This window comes from Acyrthosiphon pisum, chromosome A1 (assembly GCF_005508785.2).
Source record: "Acyrthosiphon pisum isolate AL4f chromosome A1, pea_aphid_22Mar2018_4r6ur, whole genome shotgun sequence".
Classification (NCBI taxonomy): Eukaryota; Metazoa; Arthropoda; class Insecta; order Hemiptera; family Aphididae; genus Acyrthosiphon; species Acyrthosiphon pisum.
Window position 1 is genome coordinate 68,058,424 of NC_042494.1, and position 18,952 is coordinate 68,077,375.

The window sequence follows — 18,952 nt, forward strand, 5'->3', positions numbered from 1 at the left end:
TCCCGTTTTTCCTTAATTTTTCTTTTGTTTTTCCCGTGCGTTTTTGAAAACTACTGGGAAATTTAAATTTTGACCTCCCCAATGCACCAACGATATTCACTTTCTGATCGAACAAGATACTGAAGTTGAAAATCGTAGCATTATTTCGACTACTTATCGTGTACACAGACACAAAAAAAATAAAAATTAAAAAAAAAATAAAAAAACACACGTCATTGTAAAATCAATACATTCATCGTTCCACTCAGAATCTAAAATTTGCGTTATTCTTCGGACGAAAATTAACTTAATTTAGATATTTTTGGAATAAAATTAACTTTAAGTTAACACGTTAATCTTGAAAAAAAGTAACTTATTAAGTTAAAAGTTAATTTGAAAAAAAAGTAACGAATTAATTAACTTAATTAAAATTAACTTAACGTTTTAACTTAATTTTAATTTTTAATTCGTTAATGCCCAGCCTTGTCGATAGGTAGGTACAAGGTATTACGTAATCTATGGTTTGTTTTTGGAATCAATTTTAAGTATAATATATATGCCCTACATTAGGTAATTTATGTTAAATAGGTATACTTATCATAAATTGGTGGTAGTATTTACATGAGCGTAACTAGGATTAAGTAGTTACAATGGCTAGAGTCTTAGACAATGATTATGTTCAAAATAAGCCGCAAATTCAAAAGGACACCTTTGTCATTAAACTATTTTTCTCAAAAATATTAAATTTAACCAATAAAATATGTAGTTACCTACTCATATATTTTTTAACTTGCAGTAAGCACATGTCATATTTAACAATTTTATATACGCCTATATTTAGAAGTGAATACTTTTAAAATATCAATGATAATTTATCCACTGATATAATATGAAACAACTACCTACCTATATAGCTTACCTTGTCAGTTTTGATGCTAGTACCTTTATGATCTAGGTTTTATAGCCGACTTCCTATACCTGCAATGTAATATTTTGAAACGCGGAAAATTGGTGACTTTTTTATCAAAGAGGTCCATTTTACAATTTCATCATTGATAAGAACCAAATATCCATATAATTTATTAAAATATAATTTTTTTGTTGGTTATTGTCATATCACATTTTAATGAACAAATTGTACTTTAACACTGCAGACCTCTGTGATTAGAAATAATGAAATATACTTGATATACGGTAACAGACCGCAAACAATAATAAATCATTGATTTCAAATTAAACACATTCATTACAGTGACCATATAAACAAAACAAATAATTAACTACACCTAGTGTACAAGTGTACAACAGAGTGATACCCACCTTTTTTTATTATTGATTATCATTCAGTCTTCTAAAGAATACTTTTATTTTGTAATCGGAATATATATTCAAATAGTTCTTAAAAAATATATTCAGAATACATATTCGAATACTTTAAAAAGTATTCGAATACTATTAAAATACTTTTTTTCACAACTAGTTTTTGTCAGTTTTTAAATGGTTGGTAATTAACATTTATTAATTATTAATAATTAAAAATACATCGTAATCGTAAGTTATTTTTAATTTTGACCACATATGATATGGCCATTACGGGCCATACGGAATACAACACATTTGTGTTTATAAAAATAATAATAAATATCATGGGCCAATATTATATTTACGTATTTGAATATTTTTTAAAAAAATTATTCAAATAATTTTATTTGAATACTTTACTAGATTGTCATCACTCATCATTATTTGAAAAACTGTTGTTATTTTATGCGTCGACTTGGACATTCAAACCATTATTGCTGATCGAATAGCTTCTAAAACTTATAAAATTGTAAATTTCCTAAAACAGTATCCACCAATTATTAAAAACATTATTCATCATACCAGTATTTTTACACGTTTCTTTATACGTTGACTCCTCGGAGAACATTTCCATGTTGTTATTAGTAATGAGTAAATTTAATCCATGTGATTTATTATTTTTCCTAATTTAACGAATCATCTTTTTAAATACGAGACAATAATAATAATACTTATAGAGATTTACTATAGAGATTTAATGTACGTTAATAATTGTATTTTTATTGTGGGGGTTACAATATAATGGAAAACTTATAATGTTTTCTACCCCCCCATCATAAAAAAAGTTTTCTTTAGAACCCCGTTGTTACCATATATTTTAATATTTTACATTTGTTTCAATAACAATATTGGTTTTTTATCACTAACCTATTATTTATAAATATATTTAAGGAAATATTAGATATTGTCATTTTATTCTGTGATATTGTTAAATTGATTTTACTAAAGAAATCTTCAAAACGGTGGAATAATAATTCATTAATAAATAATTTATCGATTTTTGAAATAGTATTTTTTCATAAGCAATATTGTCGATTTAACGAGCTCATCAATATGTGCGTGGAGAATAGGAAAACTCAGTTATCTAGACTGGCATTTATAAATAAAACAATTATATTAAAAGCGAAAAAGAATAGGTATCACAAACAATAGCATTACTTTGTTATTTTATAGCTTATTCATGAAAAAATATTAATTTTTTTTCAAATACCATTAAATAACAAATCATTACTACTCCATTGTGTTTATACAACAATGTTTTACTTCATATTTGCTTACTTACATTGTGTATACAATACAACATTATTTTTATTATAATTGTTCAGTTCTGAAATAAAAAATAAAATATATATATATATATATATATATATAGTATATACATATATAAAAATGTATTTATAAATGTTATATCAAATATTTAAAAATTGAAATTACCCATATAATTATATAAACTACTTGACTCATAAATATGAATATTAATTAATATGCTATATATTTGTCAATTTGTAATTTATATTTGAATGGACTTTTTTCTTATACACATTTTAGTTTTCAAAATTGTCCATACATTTAATGAAGGGTAAAATAATATGAATTTTTCGTGAGGAAGTTCTTAAGTTGATTATTGCAATATTCCAGTAAATTAACAAATGCATATTAATACATTATTACGTCAACGAAGTATTTTTTGCAGGCGTACGCATTTCTGTAACATTTGAAGTAATAATTATTATAATTATCTTTAGTTCGTACTTCGTAAGCCGAACATAAATCAAATATAATTTTACAGAATCTGTTTTAAAAATGATGTCACTAGATACCAAGTTGATGCTAACGTAATGTATATCAGGTATATTGTATAATGACGAATGTAAACGTAATGTAAGGTCATGATAACGGATAAGTCTTGGAGTAAATATCTATATTTGTATGTACCTATTGAAAGAAAATCTGAACATAATAATTATTTGTTATAATACATTAATACCTATTGGTACATTTTTTTTTTGAATAACCTTATATATTATATTTGAAAGTGATGAATATAGTTATTGCGAATCTTACATTAGTGCATGTGGTTTTATGTTTAATTTTTGTATCGGTGGACGTCATGTGGATGTTGGAGTAGTAAAAATGCTTTAGTTTTCTTTAGTTTGGTTTCTGCCTTTTTGATAGTAAATTGGATTTAGTTTGTACATTGGGAGGGTCAAAAAACTCACTGCACTTTTCAAAATAATCGGGAAAAATTAAAAAAATTAGTGTAAAACTAAAATTTTTATGCAAAACCAGTTTTTGACAAAATCGTTTTGTTTTTTTGTTCTAATTCCAAAACAAATAACAGTAGACTTTAATTTTTTACCAAATATTTAATTTTTTATTAGCTGTTTTTAGACATAATATAATTTTTGTTTCTTTTTATACTATTTATAGACATTTCAATTTTTCGATAAATTAAATTAATAATATTAATATTATAATATGTGAAATTTGTTTAGCCTCCGTATTCCTAATTCACGGAAAAATAATATGCAATGATTCATTAATGAATTTAAATTTAACACATCCATCACACAATGATCCGCACAATGACCTACATAATGATCAGGTAAGTACACTCGACACCTATCATACAGCAAAGTGACTTTTCGGTTCTTTTTATGTTTGAACTTTGAAGCGTAAACCATAAACCATAACCATAAACTCGATTTCGTTTTAAATGCGATGCAGATAATTAAGAATTGCGGTTATTTGGTTTTGAAAAGGTATGAACTAAAATCACTTTTTTTAATGATATTACATTATTAAATTTAGATATGGCATTCAGTGGTTGATTTTGTTTGTTAACGAAATTAGCATATTAAAATCAATTTGTACTTTTTAATAAGGTATTTTATCTTAAATCGAAATTTAATGCGTTTAATTCTTGATAAACGTACCTGTAACCTATAGATAATATTAAAATGATCGTGTTTTAAATGGTATCAAACATAGTATTATTGACATTGTGACATTATAATGGTCTGGTTTATTACTCTTGCGAAAGTTATTAAAATATGTAAACGGGTAAATCAAGTTCGATGACTTTTCTTTTGGTTATTTCCTGAATCAGAGAAGTTGTTCTTATAAAGATAGGTACATAGGTACTACATAATATATTAATATTATACTGTATTACAATACTAAACATGTTTCTTTTAGTTACTCGTGTGGCCATGTAATATACTAATATATGCATAGATTTCAAGCCGACTTGCTACAAGTTGTTAAATATTAAATGTTAGTAGGTATTCCGTCGGTGATTAATTGATTTCACGTATTCGTTTATAAAATTCAATAAAATGGTAAAGTTATTACAAAGTTATTGAATTTTTAATTTTTGCTCATAAGTCATAATCATACAAAACTTATATATTTATGATATTAATTTGTTTTTAGATTAAATTTATTAACCAGTATTAGTTAATAAGACCCGTGCTAAAACAAGTGTAGAAAAATATAATGACGCACGTTGTTGCTTTTTTCGGAAAGTATTTAAACTCTTCCATTATTGTACTTGATTTAGTTTTTAAAACACGAAACACAACCATAATCTTAAGTTAAATATTCTAAATCCATGTTTTCAAATGCCACAGCATTAATAAGTTTAGGTAATGCTATGGAAAGTGGTAACCGGTTTTTCATTTGAGAAGCACATTTTTACATTTATACCTATCGATTATTTCCACAAGACGCGTTAAAACTTGTAAAACGAGTATTATTAAAAAGTAAAAACTTAATTAATAATAATAATAATAATAATAATAATAATAACAATAATAAAATACTCGTCTAAGATGTCATGAGTGCGCATCATCTACGCAGGTATAATATATATATGCTACATTGTTATGATAGACATGTAGTTTAAAAAACATCGGCCAGGAAATATTTCGTACAAAAACCGTGTCATGAACGAACGCGTTGCCACACGTACTATCCATCTTCACGTCCCTGAATAAGGTTATGATTCGATTTCTCCGATAGACTCGAGATTGTAATTATTTATAGAAGCCGTAAATCAACCTTGAGTGCATTGTATTATTTATACATATAGTCGCCAGTGATTAAATAAATCATCTTACAATACTGATTGATTCGTTTAACAGTATCGAAACCCTTATTATCTCAGAAAGCATAAACTTTTATGAAAATATTTTTTTTTTACATTATTTGAAAGCATTATAAAACACACTATTGATTATTTTAAACTTTTTTGATTGACTACTCACGTTTTTAGTTGCAGAATTTTATTGTATTAGGTAGTTATAATTAAAAATATTTTTTTGCGTCTTAATGTACTCGCACCCAAATGGATGCATCTAAATGTCCTTGCGCCCAAACGTTTGCGTCCATTTTTCCTTGTTCGCTGTACAATGTACAAACAAGTTATTCAAGTAATTACGAAGTATAGGCAGTGTAAAAAATTAAAATACTAAAACCAATACAATGTGTCGTTGTGCATACATAATATGATCATTTAAAATATGAATTAACGTGAATAACCATGAATTCATATTATGCGAATACTGTGAAGCTTGCTCGACAAGATTGGTTTTAATTTTGCTATATATAATAGAAACTGAAAAAACAATACTTACCCACAATATATTAAATTCTATATAATATGCATTGTATAAAATAAGTTATTGTACAGAACCTGTTGTTTTGAAGGTGTATAGGATAATTTATTTACAAATATTTTTATAATCTGTATATTTATCTATACAAATAAATAAAATTGAAGTGTCTGTTTGTCCGGGCTAATCTTACACGCACATTACCTTACATGCTGATTGAATGAAGTTGTGAAGTTATATATAATTTATTTACTAATTACTTGTCAATAACATATTTTAGTGTTGAATGGTTTTATTTCTGTATTCTGTGTAATGATACCAAAACTTAAATTTAAACTATTAACTTGATAGTTTATACTGTTTATTGTATAATTCTTTAGGTAATTGATTTTCTTTAAAATCTAACTGTACTTGGGGTTGGGTTTATTTATTTAGTTATTACTACTTGAACAACTATAAATTATATAATGAAACAATAAAATAATATATTTATATTATATAGTCTTCTTCTAATAATAACTATCATATTTTTATGTAGGTAACTAACACTTTGGTTTAATACTTCAATAAATTAAATAATGTTATCGTAGTATGAAATATGACGTCGTGTTTATCATATGATTTTTTTTTTTTGGCAAAAATGGGTTATTACTTATTATATATTTTTACTATATAATATAAGAACTATAAAATATCAACATAATTTAAGTAAGATTAAGGTTAGCTTTTTTATGATATATTTATTATGTTTTACTGTAAGATATGTTTTTGTATTCAAACTAGATATAATATATTTTAATATTTTAGTCTTGAAATATCATAGTGATTTTCATAAACCATGTAAAAGAGGAGTATTATACCAGTCACGTATTGGATGATTAGCAGTTCATTTATATCCATAATATTTCGTTTATACATATTTATTATCTAGGTACTTATTATGAAAACTAACAAATAATAATCAAGGTTTTGCCAATATATTATAACCACTGCAGGACTGTAGTTATAATATACTGAGTGATAGGGAGAATGTGCATGTGGAATCAGACGGGATAGGATGTTACAAGCAATACGATTTAACGAAGATATATTATATTACATTATATAATATCTTTCTGAAAACAGTAAAACTCATAATCCACGATGCTGGTGATGTGTAGAATGTGACGTTGTGGAGCTAGGAACTAGGCCAAGGCAGCCAATTGTGAAGGACTCTTGATGAATATAAGGGTAGGTATCCTTGGGATTCAAAGGGGATGAGCCACAGCGGGGAGGCTATTATACACCGTGACCGCATCAATAATTTTTACCGTGTAGGTACACCCACGGGTTCATATACATCATGAATTAATAAGTAACAACGTACCTATATGAGATATATATTTACAGCCGGTAATATTAAAGTATTTCGTCGTCGTCGACACGTGCTCGAGCATTTATTATCGTCGCAAAATGTGTGTAAACAATCGTCACGTCGCGGTCGTGATAATTGCGCACGCGCGACGCTCACGTCTAGCAGGGGGAGGCAAATACTTCCGCTATAATAACGAGGCTAGTACCGCGGTCTCTCTCGATATAGGTAGACCTATATATTATTTTAATATTATTGTCGGCTTACTTATGTTATTTTGTCCACTCGGCTACCGGCGTTCGAGTGTCGGCGACTGGTTATAATATTATTATTCGCCCGAATCTGCGATGGTCACAATACTGCACGTCATCCGCGGAGTGTGCGCGTGTGCATAATAATAATAATAATAATAATAATATTTATAATTATAATTATAATCATCATAGCAGAGTTATTGTAACAGTGTCGCATCGATCTTCCACTCGGTTAGTTGGATTTCCATGCACTTCAGCTCTCGTTGAACTATGCCAAACATATTATATTATTATAATTCCCGCGGTGTTACGGCCTCACAAAACATTTTACCAATTTAACATTTTTTTTGTCGGATTATTTACGCCTTAGTTTCGTTTTTACATCATAATTGGATCATCGAGGAACGAACGGTGCTAGCTGATGGTGAGACTTATTTGTATCAAGATGATAGCGTGATTTATACGTCGGATGTGCCGCGGAGAGAGGAGAGACGGAGGTATTCTTAACATGTGTTCGTCGTCGCTGACGGCGGCCATCCGCCGAAAGTTTGCAGCATCAGACATCACGACCGTAATAGTGCGAAACCGAATTTTGGTGTGTATGAAATAATATACATACATAAATATATTATAATATATTCGTCATGCGTTATATCGATGTGACCTCACCAATGACGCGTTAAAAATGTTTTGACGCGATCGGGTTTACTACTTCCCGTCTCGCCGAAGTCTCCCCTCACCGACCGCTATAAACTTCCTCACAAACACCGTGACACCCTACACTAAAAAACTACTTTATATGTCCTCTCTACCTAATACATCTAGAATATAATATGTACTATATCGTTATTGAGCTGTTAACTCTCCAAATTCGATTATCTTAAAGTAATATTATACAAGCATTGCCACCCGAATCTAACCGTTAACACTATATAATATAGGTAGGTACCAACAAAGAATATGAAAAAATATATTATGAAAAAGTAAAAATATTTTTTATGATAATATATTTATTATTATTATTATTATTTATTAAAAACCCGTCTGTGTCGGATCTATGACTAATGGAAGTACTACGTACGTATCCAATCGGATTCAAAATACGTATTGTAAGTAGCATTTTTTAAATAATATATTATTAAATTTAAATGTATTTACATAAAGAGTTAATGACATAAGTCTAGGTAGATTGTATTTGTCTAAAAAGGATTTTTCTCAATAGGAAATCTATAATTTCGTGGAAGTACTTGGGTCTGGGTCGATAATATTTTTTATTTATTATTATATTTCGTGAATTAAAAATGGTTGAATATTTTATTTTTTATTTGTTTTTTTCTTCCATCTATAGGTGCATATTACGTATATGCATCGGAATTTCGAACACATGTTTACCGTATTATTCACGATCACGTATTCGTCATGAATCAATTTTTAGAAATATTTTATTGCTTCATTAAAATGGAATATTACGCGACATAATTATAATATAGATTTACGCAGTTTTAAAAAATCATTTAGCTATTATAATTTATATTTATCATATCGAAATGTTTTGTATTTGTTTTATTATATTATACACGTATTCAAACATGTACATATAATAGGTTTATATTAGAATACTGTATTAATCGATATAGTTATTGCGGTTTCTAACAAAAGATAATTTTTTTTAGTCTGTAAAACTGCAGATTTGCTGTCCACTGGGGAAAATGAAATCGTGAACGTAACTTGTTGTTAATTAGTTATTTAGTATGAGAAATCGTGGGAAAATGAAAAATTAAATACACATAATTATGATATTTTTTATGATAAATGTCTAGTTTAAAATGATCCATAACGTAAAACGACGTATAAAATGTTTTTCTATAGTATCTTCACTAAATATTTTAATAGTAGTTTTTATACCATATGTAACAGGCGAAAGTACTGCAAGGTCTACTAATGATACACGTACCTAACTACATATTATTTTAGATTACGATGCCGACATTAAAAATACTGTTTTAATATTTGTTATCAACTAAATACTAAATTACGTTCGATTGCTTACATATTATATATTAACATGGAAAATGTTAAGTACGACTTAAAATTCTTAGATTTTAAACAATACTATGTTTTGAAGTAATTATATTATACCAATTTTTTGCAAACAAATCATATAGGTAATTGTTTATTTATACTGTGATGACTGCTAAAAAGTATTAAAAAAAAAATAATAAATTAGAATAAAGTAATTTAAAAAAATAATTTTTATTTGTAACTACCTACTTAAAATTAGGTATCATATATAGGTAAATATAAAACATTTCTTACAAAGTATATAACAAAATTAAACTGAGTGATAAAGCGTTTATGTTTATGTTTGAAGAAATTTGCTTTGTTTATATAATATATAATATATAAACAAAGCTGGGTTAGGTTACATCGGTATTACACAAAATATAATATTATGTAGTACCTATATAGATATTGAAGTATAAAATAACTTAATTCTTTTCAGTCCCTAAAAAACTTATCGTTTTTCGATAAATACGTATAGAGTACTTGAAATTGGGTAGGTACACCCGCGTACAATAATAGTCATAATATAGTATATACTTATATAAATCGTATTCAGCTAATTGAGTAAGCGACGAGGTCAAGTGTTTCGAATTCAATCGAGGTCTATAAAAATAAGATAATATAACATAAAAATAAAATGTATAATGTTTATGTTACAAAAATACCTAGTTTAAAACAGACGCTCGTTCCTCAAAATTGATTAATCTGACGGGAGCACGGTTATAGATACTAGAAGGTATCTATATAGCCGTGGACGGGAGTACTTATATATTTTTATAGTAGCAATATAACAGTACTACTGCAATTATATAAAACATCTAGAATCGATTTATAATAATTATTATTTCATATCGTTCTTTTTTCCTCTTGAGAACGGTCACCGCCTGTACACACAATATAATATATTATTATGGTACCTAGCTGTAGTTCGGCCAAATCGTTAGCGAGCCATTTCGTCATCGTCCAGCTATACTTACTGCAGCAGTGTACAACAACAGAAATAATAATAATAATATTATAATGTAATCTCCATGCACGGCTAGTGCTAAAAACAACTTAATTTTGTATAATTATTTTATTTTTCTTGTGTCACGATCGGGTTTTCGGTCGTCAAAACACCAATCTTTTCTTGATTTACACGTGCGTATATTTATACCTAATATACGTTTAATATGTCATATTGAAACAGTGTCGTAGATATATTATATAGTTCGTATTCCATTATGTAATTTGGGTGTGCGTGTGGAATTCGATGTCTCTTCGGAAAAGGTGACTACGATGACGACGTTCTTAATATATAAATTACATTTATATAATATCATAAACCAAATAGGTACGTATATAGTATATTATACATATTCGATATGGGGTCGGAATTTATTTCGCCTGCGGACACTCTTCTTCGTCGTACCACGTGAGAAGAAATATACTTCTATTGAGGCCCTCAAGCCCCGAAGGGGTCGCCATCGTGTCACATAATATAATATAAATATAATTATAATAATAAGCATAATATCTGTGAGCACAACTACAGCACCTGCAGCGATAAAGATTTCGCTCAAATAAGCTGATTATATAAATCTGACGAAATTGCTTATATATTATACAGTATACAAGATGATTCACCAAAGATGCTCACCCTCATTTTTATCTGTTAATAATAAAATTATTTAAATTTTGACCTTAAGTATTTTTAAATATACTCAGAGACCATTCATTAAATTCATTTTGTTTGTAGTAGGTACTAAAGGAGTGTCTTGTGGCGACACAAACTTTTGTTTTTCAAATGAGAACTCCCTTTTTCGAATGTCAGTTATTTACCAAAAAAAGTAGTATTTGAGCTATTAAAATGTTTATTTAGAGGATATAATATTCCAAAGAGTCTTACGAAAATTTAAAACAAAATATATAATAATTTTAGATCTAATATTTATTCATTATTGTACTTCGACAATTTTTACAAATTATTAATCTTGATAATTTAATATTAACCATCAAAAATTTGTTTATTATAATTTATTATAGATAAGATTTTTTGCCCTGAGTCGTATAATTATAATATATCGGTAAAAATATCTTGGGTTAGGTTACCTGTATAGGTATAACCTATACAGGATATTTTCCAAATAAGTAATCCAATAATTATTTTATTCTTACTCCGCTCAAAAACTAGATATTGTTCTATTAAACTAAATACTTACTCAACCAATACAACTTTTACAAATGATATATTTTACTAATACACAACTATCAACTTAATAGGTACAGACTTTTTTTTGTTAAAGGTTTATGTACCTAACATAATATAAATGTGTCAAGTTAATACTTAATATAGTCGATACCTTAATTATAGCTACAAGCATTTTAGAATGAATATACCTAATTAAATAATAAATTATTGGATTTTTAATTTAAAAACTACTAAAAATGAATAAATAACTCAAAAAATTTCTTTGAAATCAAGTTACTGACATATTTTGATGTTTGATTCAAATTATTGGTTTTGATATAACTATTGAGGGTATTGAATAGTTAACTTTCTAAAGTATCTACTAAATGTCTTATATATAAAGCTGCTGACTATTGCATATAACGCCTAAATTACTTTAAATATCCAAAAATAGTCATATATATCTACATAAAAATAAATCACACATCATTGCAGTAAAAAGGTTCGCGTTTGCTCAGAATATAAGAATCAAGAAAAATGTTGGGCTGCAAAAATAGAATAACTTTTATATTTCACTAAAAAGTATATTCCTTGAACCCAACAACTTCTTCAAGATCATCCACTTTCTATCAGAAACGTACCTAATAAATAAATTGTAAATTGTTCCTGATACTTAATAATTAATTTTGCTGATTTTCATTATTTTTTTTATCATTTATTATGTAATTATGCAATTTAGAAATTTATTTGCAATGTGATGTTACGTTTTATGGTCACAGATGCCGCGAAAAGTTTGCTTACAAAAAAAAGAAGTACTTACCTATATATCTCATTACATTTTAATTTGGGTGTACGCATTTCTTTACAAGCATTGTTATGGGTATACGCTGTATACTGTCATATATCAAAGAATACATCCCTGATAATATTAGGTATTACTATTGTTGCAGGTTGCAAAAATAGTAATATTGTGCAGTAACTACTGTACCTATTAGGCTATTACAGCACTGCAGCAGTAGTTCTGCGTATTGTTCTAAGTATAGTGATTTTTTTATCACACTATTTTTAGTTACTGAAATTTACAGATAAATTAAAATTAAAATTTTTTGAACTTTCAATTATTTATAATGACGATAACCCTCCAAAACATTTATATACTTTTAGAGGTAAGCCATAATTTTTGTTATAAGTGGTTTTACTCTAAGTTAACTCAAAAAGCCATAAATCATAAATAACGATTTTGGGTGAATGCTTTTTGTCAATATTAACTCCATGGGCTTACAACAATACAAAAACACAATAACGATCATCGTTCACAACCACAGTTTAGTTACCTACTACATAGGTACTATCTCGAATCGGAACGTGTTGTTCGATGGCGATGCTGATGATATTTGAATGCATCTGTTTGTTTTAACTGATATGGAATATCAATTAAATATGTATAATAATTACTAAGTAATAGATATTGTCGTGCAAATTATTTGGCTGCTTGGCACGCAAGAAAAACATTTCAATTTTATTAATTTGGTCCAGATATTGATGCCCTAAGAACCTATAAAAATGCCCTAAGAAAATGCAATTATGACATAAAACACAATCAAATTTTACATGTTAATGATCTAAATACTTGGGAAAGAGAAAAACAATATAATATGATAAAATTATGATTATTGGTTGAATTAAAATTGCTGCGCTTACAGAAATCGGTACATTTCTTTAAACGCGTAGGCGAATTTTAACGATTGGGAAATCGATGAGCTGGTTTCTTTGTTGTTACTACAACCAAATACACTACAATACGGCATAGTATAGTGAGCAAGTAAAAGTTACAAGTAAAATCTACACATGGAACCAAATATTAGATGACAGCATCCCGATGTAACGAGCGCGACCACGTATAGGTACCTACTGGCGAATGTGTCAGTCGTTAGGGTACTGGAGCATTACTCAGTAGACAGTATTGGATATTATTTATAAACTAAAAATAAAATATCAAATCAGAATCAGTACCTATTAAATATTCATAATATAATATTACAAATATAACAATTGATAATATATCTAATAATCGGCAGCCGACGAGAAAATTTTCATACGTACCTATTGATTATAAAGACTAGTATTAATAATGGTATATGATTCAAAAAAGTTTGATTCGGCCGCCTACAAGTGCCACGTGGAGCCGGCCGACGCAATGACGTCACAGGTACCTATATTCAGATTATACCCGTAACTTTATAAATTTTTTTTCACATTCTGTTTTCAAGATATTTTTTTATATCGACAATAACATGATATTTTATTGGTATTGTAATAACAAGAATAAAACAATTATTTTTTTGGGGTTGAGTGTGACTACTATTTTAATAAGGTAGTTCAAATTTGTGACTTTACACATAAAAAAAATTGTAAGCTACCGAGTTAGTCAACTATAATGTACCTAATAGATTGGATTTTTAAAAGTAAGCAATATTATCTATATGAACGTAGGTAATAAGCATATTTTCTATTTCATCTGCAAAACTGTTTGATCTTTGCAGCTTATAATCTAATTAGTACCTAATTACCAGGGCTCGTAAGTTCATGCATTTGCATATCAATCTTGCTAAGTTGTATTTGATGCTAGATAGAGAACATAGAAATCCATTTCAAGGTACTGTGGTTAAGTACTTTGGTTTTTTCCCTATAATTTGGCATATTTATGCATTTTTCTATTTTACTAAGCATATTATTAATAATTTTGATATTTCTATTGATATTATTATACTAATGTGCATTTTTTTACTGAAATATTATGAAAAAACTAAACTTATAAGAAAAATGCAATAATTTATAGTTTTTTCTATTTAAAATGTATGGGATTTGTACAATGGAATTGTCACAAAGTAAAATGATTTAAAATAAAACTTTTAAAAATATGAATGGATATTTCTTGCTATTTCAAAAATTGCTTATGTATGATTTCTTCTTTTATTAATCCACATATTTTAAGTGCATATAAACGTATGGTTCTGAACTTTTAAAGGCATATAATCTTAATCTTTTCTGGATCGTGAACCCCTTTCAAGTAGAAAATATAACCTTTTTAACCCCCCCCCCCCCTCAAGAAAAAATACAGTTTAATTTTAATTTTAATTATTTTAATACTAATGTTATAATCAAGTTACATACAAGTTTCATGTGTGACATGTACGGTCACACCTACGGTTCCAAAACTCTCAGCTACTCCGTGGACCCTAAAGTAATCATTTATGTACGGACTCCTTAAGGGTCTATGGACCACCAGTTAAGAACCTCTGTTTAAGAAATATTTTTCCAGCTTTTAGTGTATATGTGCATGTTTATCTAAGCATTTTTAGGTCATAAACTTACGAGCCCTGGTAATTATCTATTTAATGATTTAATTTTAAAACTTGTCATCAATTCAATATTATGTTATTTTTCCGTATTTATAAAAATTAAAAAATAACTTTAATCAATTCAAAATGGTATAATATAGTTATTAATTTATTAAATAGGTTATCATAACAACTATTAACTATATTACATATATAATAGTTTTTAGATAGGTAGGTTCCTATATAATTATTGCCGAACATAATATAAGTATATAGGTAAGTGCTAGGTAGAATTTGAGTTGCAAGTATATAGGTAAGTGCTAGGTAGAATTTGAGTTGCAAGTATATAGGCGGAGTCACTATAAATATTTAAAGGTTTTTTTACAGCGCTCATTATTCGTCGCGACATCGGGAAACGTTAACGGGGTAAAAAAAACTAAAAACGTAGCTGTGGGCAGAATTAAAATACTCGCAGTAATTAGTCAGTATGCCGCAGCCGGCGGTGCAGCTACAATTATTATTATAAGTGTCATGTTTTCGTTTCGCACTGACTTTATTATATTATTATTGTGATTCACCCACAAAAATGTTCGTTGGTGGTTAATATGTTTCTCTTCCCGTGTAACAAAAGCGTACCGTTCATCATTTTTAGATACAACTATAATGTAAATAGTTTAATATAGTACTTATATATAATATATTTATTAATATTATACAATATTATACAATATTATACAAAATTATAATTATAATATTAATATAATATAATATAGCCGTAAAATAACGGTTTGTCGATTTTTTACTACAAGTTCTCACGTTATACGATTTTTGTTTCTTTCAGATATATTGCTGCAAATCAAATTGTCTGCAGAGTTTTGGCACGCTGTTGATGACCGTCTCACTGACATTGAGTCTGGCGAACGTCATACGACTGCCCCGGATGGTGTTTCTGTACGGTGGCGGTAAGTACCTAGCTATAAAAAGTGTAAACCATTGCAATACAAGTATTGATCTTAAATAATCAAATTCATGACTTCCACTACCTTGCAGCTGCAGCAGCGTAATATTATTGTTGTAATAAAACATATATTTATGATCGTGTTAGCCTACTGTTAGGTCATGTGTTCCTCCTTTGTTTTACATTCACACCGATTTATTTGATAATTGAGCAACTTTCCGTCAAAACCATAAAAATAATATTATTTTTCAGTAAGTTTATACACACCATGAATCGCGAGTATATGTGCGTACGTGAAGTGTATACAAAACGCGACAAAATAACTGCAGTGCGTAATATTACCATAAAATGACGAATTACCATTTTGTATTATTATGTGCAATATACACACAAGTGTTCCCTTTATCAAGTCACACACATGCTGAAATACTGGTGTTTATATAATAGTATACGTACTATACAGTGTGTAATACTGTAATTACAATATAAAAAATTGTATGGTTCGAGTTCAAATATCTACGACATACAAAAATTACTATTCTCTCTGTCTCGTAGATACATTACGATAGCGCTGTTTTACGAACGTCACGCGATTCAATAAAATATTTAGATAATTTACACTTATTTTGTTGCACACTAAAAAAACAAGAATTATTGATTTTTTGAAGTTTACCCTAATATAACGTAGTTTTTTACGTAATTTATACGTTTATATAACTTAGGTTTTTGATTTTTATAACTTTATGAGTTATGACCGTGAGTTGTTAGTACAATCCTGGCATGTCCATTTTGTTTTACCTATTGTATACCTATATAATGCAGTTGATTATATGTATACGCTATACAGGTCGATTCACCAAGCATGCTCATTTCCATTTTTTCCTTTATTAATCAATTTATTCAAATTCTGATTTTTGGAATTTTTAAATATAGATTACTTGAAGACCATTACTTTCAAATTCAAATTTTCATACTATTTAAGGAGTCTTATATTATGTTGATGTACCTAATCCAAAATTCGATCGATAGTAGGTAGTTTCATAGTTATTGAAATGTTCATACTAAGGATAATAGTCTTTAATGGTGTTTTTATAAAAATATAAAACAGATGTAATATTGGATCTAGTATTTATTATACTTTGACCATATTTTCACAAATTATAAAACATGTTGATAGATTAATATTAATTACCAATATTTTCAAATCACTATAGCTCCCATATCTTCCAAACTCATTATGTCTAGTATAAAAAGTCAAATAACTTAATAGTTAATGATTACTTGATCGAATTTTTATTGTGATACGTCAACACTTTCAGAAAAAACACCTAAAAATAATTAACCATAGTTAGGGGTTTTCATTTTAAAAACAGCAGTTTATATCCCCATAGAACACTCCTCAGATGGTTTTAATGAATTTAATAATATTTAAAAATTTAAAAAAATAAAACCAATTTTCAATAACTGCATTATTAAAGAAAAAAGGAATGAGCATACTAAGTCTTGGTAATCACTCTGTATATTTTATAGTGAAACGGACACTATTTTAGAACATACAAGGACATTTTGAGCTATTATTTTTTAATTGTTTAAACATACTATTTTCAGTATAGTATTCTAGTAATATTAGATTTATCAGTATTTGTTTTTAAAATTAAAAAACAAAAACTTTTTCAATTCCTTGTATTTTTCTAAGATATGGTTCACAAACAAACCACCACGACCGTGTATAGTTGGGAATAAAATGTTTTTATCTATAGCGACGTGTGTTTAAGAGTTTTAACTTTTAAGCGACCATCTCGATTTTCGTGTCAGTATAGTAATTTTGGAATCAAAGAATTTTTCTAATTCAAGATACTATGTATTTCTAAGAATTAAACATTTAAATACGAATTATGTAATGAATGAGTATCGTGATAGTTACCTACTTACGTTTTACTTATTATATTATGCACAATTATTATGTAAATGTGAATAAATAAATTAAATTACAACACTTGCACAAATATATTTAGTTTAAGTGATGTATAAACATAAAAACCATAGCGTGCTACTCGATATTTTTCCTCTGCGAGGAAAATCTATGAATTATAAATATGTTTTTATAAATAAGTAACCATGACAACGAAAACCTTATGGAAAATTGGTCAGAAACATTTTATCGTGTATTCAGCCCAAAAATATATTTATGTTAAAACACACTGTATATAAATATTAATTAATAACCATTTACGATCTACCTACAATTTGTTCAAATTATAATTTAAACACGAAATCATAGGAATTGATAAAAAAAACCCCAGAGAAGTCGCTTTCTGCAGTAGGCATAGTAATAAGCGCAAATAGGAGATTTAGAAGCTAAGCCCCAAACATTTCCTAAATTTTGTTTTAAGATTATTCAATATTATTAAAGTAGAGCTTTAGTCCCCCCCCCCCCCAATCTATATCTATGTGTCGAGGGTGACATTCGAATTGCCTCCCAAATTTAGGTAGGTGACCTTTTTTTACTCGAATTGCCTCCGGGTGTTTTCAGAGGCAATTCGAGTATACCGAAACAGTCTACTTGAATTGCCTCCCATAACTTACCTGGATTATTAACTAATATATCGATAGTTGTACGTGTAACTAATATCGATTATTATACTATTCCGTAATGTTCAAAAATAAAATGTTTAAGACAGTATTTTCCAGATAAATTAATTTTTCGAATGCAATAATCTTATCCGCGATTAGTGATTATCAATTAATGATTAGTCTATCATCTCCAGTTCAACACAGTCAGTTTCGTTTTCTCAACTACGATAAAATAACACGTTATTATATAGTACACATATGTTACATATAATTTTATAAAAAT

The 18,952-nt window shown here is 27.9% G+C and overlaps 1 protein-coding gene across 7 annotated transcripts in view; it reads left to right on the forward strand.

Moving 5' to 3' along the window:
* LOC100574437 (sodium-dependent nutrient amino acid transporter 1) overlaps positions 1-18,952 on the forward strand; it is a 52,402-nt gene that overhangs the window by 24,218 nt on the left and 9,232 nt on the right. For 2 of the 7 annotated variants that reach the window (XM_016800208.2, XM_016800210.2), the window contains exon 3: positions 15,979-16,099. In XM_016800208.2, coding sequence (XP_016655697.1) covers positions 15,979-16,099 — 121 coding nt within the window. The other 5 variants (XM_029487413.1, XM_016800211.2, XM_016800214.2 and 2 more) reach the window with 5 other exon arrangements.